Below are 7,894 nucleotides of genomic sequence, written 5' to 3'. Positions count from 1 at the left end.
GATTTTACCCAAAGGGCTTATTAGTTTCTGGGTTTAGCTTTAAACTTCAGATCTGGGGTGAGATAAATGTGTGTGTGTGTGTGTGTGTGGGGGGGGGGGGGGTGCTGTGTGCGTGTATGTTTTAAACGTTCAAACATGCCTGGTAGTATTAAAACTATATCTTAATGTATCAATGTGTCACAAAAAAGAAAGAAAAAAGAAAAGTACAAACAATGCTTGTCTTAATTTTCACCATGAACAACAAACCCAAAGACATTAGTGCACTTATGTCTTTGGGTACTAAAGTGTGTTAATGGAGGAACAGGCAGATTTCGTTCAGATGTGAGATTCTCTTTCTTAGAGGATGAAGCCATCAGGACTAACTACCAACTAACATCCACCCGCTTCAAGTGAACAAAATCTTTAGTTTTACTTCTTCAGTTTCGCCTGATCAAAGACACGGAGATTAGAAACTTGGCATTTTGCGTCCTTGTCCCTTATAAACAAACGTCCAGCCGTTTTATTTTGCCTAGTTTTCTCGCCCTCAGCTCGTCCCTCCCTCCTCCTGCCTTGTGTCGGAGACGCGCGTTATAAAGCGGACAGCTCAGCCTTTCGCTTCAGATCGGCAAAAGCTCCGACCGCTGCGCGCACCAGCCGCCAGACAACCAGGACCAGAGCCTGCTCCCAGCTATGACCCTGCTGCTGCTGCTGCCTTCACCTGGATTAACTCTCAGCTAACTTCCGCACCTCGGTCGTTCCCCACTCAACCAGAACGCCGCTCCGCTGTGACCAGTAGCCTCCTCGGCGGGTTCTCCGGGTACCTGCTGCCCCACTCCACCCTCCAACTCTCAGCTGTTCTCCTGCAGTTATGGGGTACGTTGCTTCCTTTTTGCCTGGTCAGCTGAGGGGCTTGACCGCACTGTGAGGGGAACACCAGGTGGATTCATGGTCGTGAGAGCTGAAGCCGTCACTCGAGGGAATTAGTGGAAGTTTGAGCTCCGGGAGGATGCAGGTGACGTCTTGGTGCGCCGTGTTCCTCCTGACGCCTGCTCTCTGCCTGGTGAGTTGCGCTTCTCTGGATTTCTTGCACAGATGCTCTAAAGTTGAACCAGGCAGCTGATGTGATGTGATAGAAACCATAAAGCCATTCCGGTCCTTGCAGATAAATGTTTGTTTAACAGAGTCAAGTTAGCAGGAGAGACCTCTTCACCTCAAAGTTATCGAAATGGCATTCTTGACAAATAAGTTCTTAAAATGCTCTTTAAATCTTTGATAAAAAAAAAAAAAAATAAAAAAAAAACCAAATAATGAACCAAATGGAAAAAAATCACAGATCCGTGTCTTGATATTGAGGCAGTGGTTTTGTTCATGATATGACTTGTGTTATTTAAATAAGATCTGTTGTCCTCTTATTCGGGAAAACAACAACTGGTGGCTAAAACTGAGCTTTGTGAGTGTAGTTGTCAGGTAACCGTCTCAAGAGGGCGCTCTTGTTTACAGCAACTGTGAAATCACCTCCATGGCACGCGCTAAGCGGCCGCTCTGACTTCATATAAAAGATTTTTGACTTCATCTCATCCACTTTAAATGATAAAAGTATCATGTCAGGAAAAAAATAAATAAATAACAAGACTCAGCCTACTGCAGACCACAGGTTGCTTTCATACTGATGTCGTTTTTGTCCTTTGTCTTTTAGATATTTTTTTCCAAGAATAGTTGCAATTCAATTTTAGAATCAGTGACTTTTGTAATTGTCTTAATCTGAAATACAAAAAAGTAAACATGAGTTCAGAGTCGAATTCCAAACAGATAAGAGTGAAATGAAATCTTTAGAACATTTCCAGTTTGTTGCATAAACGTCTAAAACCTTTTCTTGAAAAACTAAATATGCTCCATAGAGACTCTCATTTATTCCCTCTAAATAACTTTAACTTTGTAATTTCAGAATGTATCATTTTAACACGGTCATTGACAATAACATCTTTCATGTGATTTTGTTTGCTTTTCAAATTTTAGATCATTAGCATGAATTGGTTAAAACATTTATTTGTTTGTTTTATTTTAGTGTTCTGGGCATTGTTTGAATATTAGAATTTTTTTTTTCCTTTACAATTAAGAACAGAAAAATATTAGAGAACCGTATTTCAGGGTGAAGAGCTCTCCATGGTGCTGAATGTATCCTAAACTTCTCGGTCTGGTGTACAAACTCATTTACGAAATGCGCTGATTTTCAGAACCCAATCAGTGGATTACCACGGTAATCACACTAACCAGGTTTATTAGTGTTAATAAAATTGGCTGAATTTCAAAAGCTAATTTTACATCCCACTGATCCGATTTATTTTTCTGTTTTTTTTTTGTTTTTTTTTTTTGTTTTTTTTTACCTGCGGCTCAAACCCTGACTGAGTGTTTCCTTGATTATTCATTAGTCCTTATATCTTTATGGACAGAACATGAAGATCTTTTCTTTCTTTCCCTGTTTTCTTCTTTCCAGAATGTCCATGGTAATGTTAACTGTGCATGCTGTCTGAGCGCACTGATGATGACATTTCTGTCTCCTCTTTGCTCTCCGCGCTGGAAAAGCGCACAGAGGCTCAGAGCCAGCCCGTCTGCAGGCAGCAGCCGGGGATTACAGCTGAACTTTGACGGTTTTATTTCGTGTTAAAGACTATTGTCTGCTTAAGCTTCTTGTCTGAAAGCCGCGCCTTGACCCCGATAACAGCGCAGCCCAGGTACTGGCGCCTCTCCGGCACAAGGGCCCGCTATTAAATTAAAACACCCCGCTAACAGTGATGTTTTTTTATTTTTTATTTTATTTTATTTATTTATTTATTTTTTTATTTAAACAATTGAACATGGTATCTATGGATTTGATGGAGTGTTTACTCTATTGAAGTTAACCCCTTTAAATCGTCATGATTTACATTAATTATTTAATCCTTTTGAATTTCATACCGTTTTAACAGAATTTGAACAGATTTTGAATAGTAAAACTGCCTTATTTCATTAAAATTACTTTGCATTCATGCATTTATTCATTTTATTCTCTGATCCCTTCAACAAGTTGTCATGAAAAATATATATATATCATTTGGTTTTAATACCAGTATAACAGATGATATTAATTTGTACATTTTAAAATGAGACTTCACTGGAGAAATAAGAACAAAAACATGTTCATCTTATTTAAAATAATAATAATAATAATAATAATAATAATAATAATAATAATAATAATAATAATAATAATAATAATAATAATAATAATAATAATAATTTTTACATGTATAATTTCGTGATCTGTTTTTTAAGTTAACATATTTAGCAATATATCTTGTATTTTGTGTAACTTTTGGTTGCTTTATTGCTGCCTGGTGTAATATCTCTTTTAATGTGGAGCGATTTGTAGAGTTGCTGTCATTTGTTTGGCTCCTCTGATCACTTAGATTGGAGTGAAGACACTGATTCTACTATTTCACACAAGGAAAGCTTATTTTTTGTCTGACATTTTTCCAGTCAGTGCTGCAGCTTTCCCAACCCCTCCTGATTTCTCTCTCCTGGGACCAACTCAAGATGTCCCACTGGCAGCAGCCATTGTTGTCGCATTAAAGTGTTATTATAAAACAATGCAAATGGGCTCTGCAGAGTCAAGTGTTCTACGCTGCAGGGAGGAGAAAATGTCCCACAGAGATCAGTGTAGCACAACTCACACAGTGTGACCGCCCCACGAAAAGCACCAGACCCCCACACAGCCCACATCACACTGATCTCCCCACAACAACCACCAGAGTCGATCATAAACCTTTAAGATGTTAAAAACAACTAATTGTGTTGAACAATTTGAAGCTCAAATTAAGATCAGAAAATGTTTGATCTAATTTTATTTAAGAGTTTTTTTTCTAATTATCTCACGCTACCTGCTATACACACTTGGACATTTGCAGCATGTTGCCAGTAAGTGAGAGCTGTTGAGAGTTTTTCCTTCCAAAATGAACATTTTCTCAATTCCCTGTTGAACCTTGGCTCATCTTTTAAAGTGTTTCTCCACTACACAAAGGAACACTGAACAAACGTGTTCAGAGTTCGTCCTCAGAAATCTACCTACCTCTATTCAGCCAGTTTTCCAGCTTTGCTCCGTTCATTAGCCTACATACAGGGGGTCGTCTACCCCTCCAGTGACAACAGCTACCCAGCTGCTTCTATCGCTTTCTGAGACGACTCCACAGCTTTCAAACAGCAGAATTTATGGCACAATCATGAGAGTTGGTTTTAACATTATAGAATGTAGGAAATTTAACCCAGGTCTCGGACGAATCACGTTTATAAACAGTCACGAAATGATGGAATTTTTGATCACTTAAGGGAATTAAAACACAATCATATTCAAAAATTAAATTAAGCTGAATTGTACTATCTGATTTATTTTTATTCATGTTGCTTGCACCAGAAACATAGTAATGATAAAATTGTCCAGTCAAACTGTAAAGTGTAGCATGCAATCAGAACAAACAACACATCTAAAACTTACTTTGAGTTGTTCTGTTCCAATAAATGCTTACAGTTCATCTAATAAATGAGGGACATTAAACTCTTTTCTTTGCATGGAACCTTTCCTGTAAATGTCAGATTAAGGAGAATGAGACGAGACGAAAACATACCAACCTGCCGGTGCTGCAATGTCATTACACCATTTGTCCATCAGAGAGCACTGAAAAGTAACTTTTTACACACCTCGATATTCCACTCACTAAATACCTCTCACATTTAACACAACAGATGAAAATCTGATTATTTGTGTTGTAAATATTTTGTTGGAGCTCAGATCTAAAACCATAAGCCATATCTCGAGGGTGATGAACCAATTATGTCATGGCTCATGCAAAAAACAAAACAAAACTAGCAAAAAAAAAACAACAATACAAATTTGAAATGCTGTGATTTGTTTTCCCTCTTAAATTAGCACAGAAATAAAATTAATCACCAACTGATCTGGGTCCTTTTCCGCACAGAAACAGATTCCCATTGCTCACTTTCTTCTGCAACATTTGCAGCTTTTCATGAAGAACTAAACTTCTACTAACAATCGATTCCTTCATGTAATCAAAGGACGGTTGTTTGTAAGAATCTAAAAACCTTGACTTACTTTTGAATTGGATTAAAGGAGCTGATGATTAAATGTAACGTTACATAGCTGCTGTGTGTCTGGGTCGGCAGGATGACATGTAAAGGTGACTGAAAATTTCTTCCACCATGAACTGTGACCTTTTCTCTGAGTGTTGAGCCTCATGATGTGAGCTCAGCCGCCCAAAGCGCCCTGGCTCCACAAACACCCGCAGCAGCACCTGACCTTGATGTTTGCCCTGAAAGTCCCCATGGACAGCACCAGGTTGGTTTTCTTCTTGCCATGCACTCAACGGCTAAAAGCCAGAAACGGCAAATGAGGGAACTTTGCTTTGGATTTATTACATTAATGATATTAGACTTGACATGACTAAATATTAGTAAGTCACCACCAAGTGTGACTTACTTTTCTCTGTGAATGTTTGTATTTGAAGAGGCAGGACTCTGTGATTAATGACTACAGCCTCTATTCTTCACTCCATGCACTGGTCTAGATTTTCAATTGCGTTCTCAGTTCAGAGGTCAACAGTGGAGCTGATTGTTGAAGGGCGTTGCTCTGAGTACCCAGCCCTGCTCTGACCCAGGTTTAATCTCGGGGAAGTCTAAATCTTCTCACTTCTCTCTCCACATAAAGCAATCCTTTTATGGTGAAGTGTGTGATACCTTGATAACAGAGCTTTGATGCAGGCCTGGGAGAGAAGTGTCTCTGAAGGAAGGAAGTGACTAGATAACCTGGTGCAGCCTGCTTTAAGTTTGTGGGTGTTCCATAGTCTTGTGAGTGTGGGCCTGTCGCAGCCTCTGCAGCAGAGCGGGCTGAGCCGGCGCTACAGCTGCTTCCTTCATTCACATGAGATGACTGTCATCTGGAGGGTTTGCAGCTACCTGGATCCTCCATGTCAGTAACACATATACAAAATTCCACCTATTATTGCATAGAGCCTAATTATTAATTAAGATTAAAAAAAAATAGCAATCAATTTAACTATATACTTATTCTCTCTGGATCTGCTTTCTCTTTACTCAAAATTCATTTTTTGCTCACAACATCAAAATGGCAAGAAAACAAATTATTTTTATTCACAATACAGTAATTACAAATGAAGCACACACTCAGCTGAAATGTTTCTAGATTTTATATATGGTTTTCCAAGGCAGAAACATGCATGCAGTGGATTGGACATTGTATGGTAATGGATTGCCTTGGGTTGGAACATGATGATGAGCTTGACTGACCAGTGAAATAGAGCAGGCTGAGATGCAGAAACAGGGTGGACAACTGGTGGAAATGGCAGAGCAGGTAGTGTGTTTGTGCGGCAGGGGCAGTTTTCCTCGGCTGCCTCAGCAGTGATGGAGCTGCCATCAGAGCTGCAAAAGAGGATTACCAGCCATGTCCTTTATCTCCTACTTAAGATCTTCCCATCCTGTTAGGTTACAGCGACTGGCCACGCGGTTTCTGTTATCGTACCTTAGCCCAGAGACATGATCCTGCTTCAGGAAAAAAAAAAAAAAAACAATCAAGAACAGTCCAAATTATTCTGTACAGCCAGAACATTACATTGAATTCATACCAGACAAATATTTGCAGTATGATGTGGGAAAGTTTGTTCAGCAGAGCCAAAATCTGCAAATGACTCAGTTCATATTTTTTTTAACACTATCATTACCATTACTTACAAGTTTCATTTTGAAATTGAACAGATTTTCATTGAAATTCAAAATAAATGATTATTGATTTCCTCTAATAATGATGTCATGTATTCAGATTGGATAAATAACACAAAGAATCCTAAGAAACAAGCAGACTGCACCAGACTGGTCCAGGAGTATTTTCTCTGTCAAATTAATTTTAGAAGTTTTTACAAGGACATGCATAAAGTATAAAGACAATAAATGCAGATTTGAGGAAATAATTTAAATGATCAACATTGTAATGTATTGTCGTGGATAATTTTTCATAAACTTTTTTAATTTTGACTTAAATTTTGTTGGATGGCTATTTCCTAGCAGAATCTGTGGTATTTTTAAATTTTTACATTACAGTTCGGTCTAGAATTGATACATTCTGCCCATTTTAATACGGGCAGCAAATATCATATCCACTGCATCCAGTCACATTTTACAAAACTGTCCAACTCCACTGATGTCTCCAGAAAAACTTTTGCACCACAAAAAGCTTTTTTATTTTCACCAAACAAATTTATTTTTAAATTTTACGGGCCTTATATTATAGGGATATAGAGATTATAGTGATATATTGCTTCAGTCGGTATTCATGGCCATGTGGTTGCTTAAGAAAGTGAAAACAGCTGATCAGTTTTTGTGTATTTTAGGAACAGCATTTATGCCACATGTGAAGTCTAATGAATACTGCTGTAATGTTAGTGCTGGAAGCCTTTACTACACACCCTGCATCATTTCCAGCAGTTTTAAGATGCCATACCTCTGTATTTTAAACATTACACATTCTATTTATTCTTATTATTCTACTTATTACATGTATAGTTTACTTATTCTACTCCACAGGCAGCATAGTGTCACATTGTGTATTAATTTTTGTGATGATAATATTCCATTGTTAACACAATGATAATTGCTCACAACAAATATGTGATATTATTGACCAAAAGCACTTTGTTCACAAGAAGGAGCTTTCAATTTTATTCTGAGTCAGTTTTATTTATGTAAGCTACAAACAGCCATCAATTCACTGCTGCTGCGTCTCACTGGCACAATCATCTAAAGGAGCAATCCTGTATTTTCACATTAATCACATTCAGCTTTAATTTTGTACAAA

General features: G+C 38.0%; 1 protein-coding gene across 1 annotated transcript in view; it reads left to right on the top strand.

The window, feature by feature from the left end:
* Positions 1 to 560: 560 nt before the first annotated feature.
* The window catches only part of nxph1 (neurexophilin 1), a 33,375-nt gene continuing 26,041 nt past the window's right edge, over positions 561 to 7,894 (top strand). Inside the window, exon 1 of the mRNA XM_044139114.1 lies at positions 561 to 1,039. Within this exon, the coding sequence (XP_043995049.1) occupies positions 986 to 1,039 (54 nt within the window). The 5' untranslated portion in view covers positions 561 to 985. The remainder of the gene's footprint in view (positions 1,040 to 7,894) is intronic.

This window comes from Gambusia affinis, linkage group LG14, assembly GCF_019740435.1.
Source record: "Gambusia affinis linkage group LG14, SWU_Gaff_1.0, whole genome shotgun sequence".
Classification (NCBI taxonomy): Eukaryota; Metazoa; Chordata; class Actinopteri; order Cyprinodontiformes; family Poeciliidae; genus Gambusia; species Gambusia affinis.
This window is presented reverse-complemented; position numbering and strand designations above follow the sequence as displayed.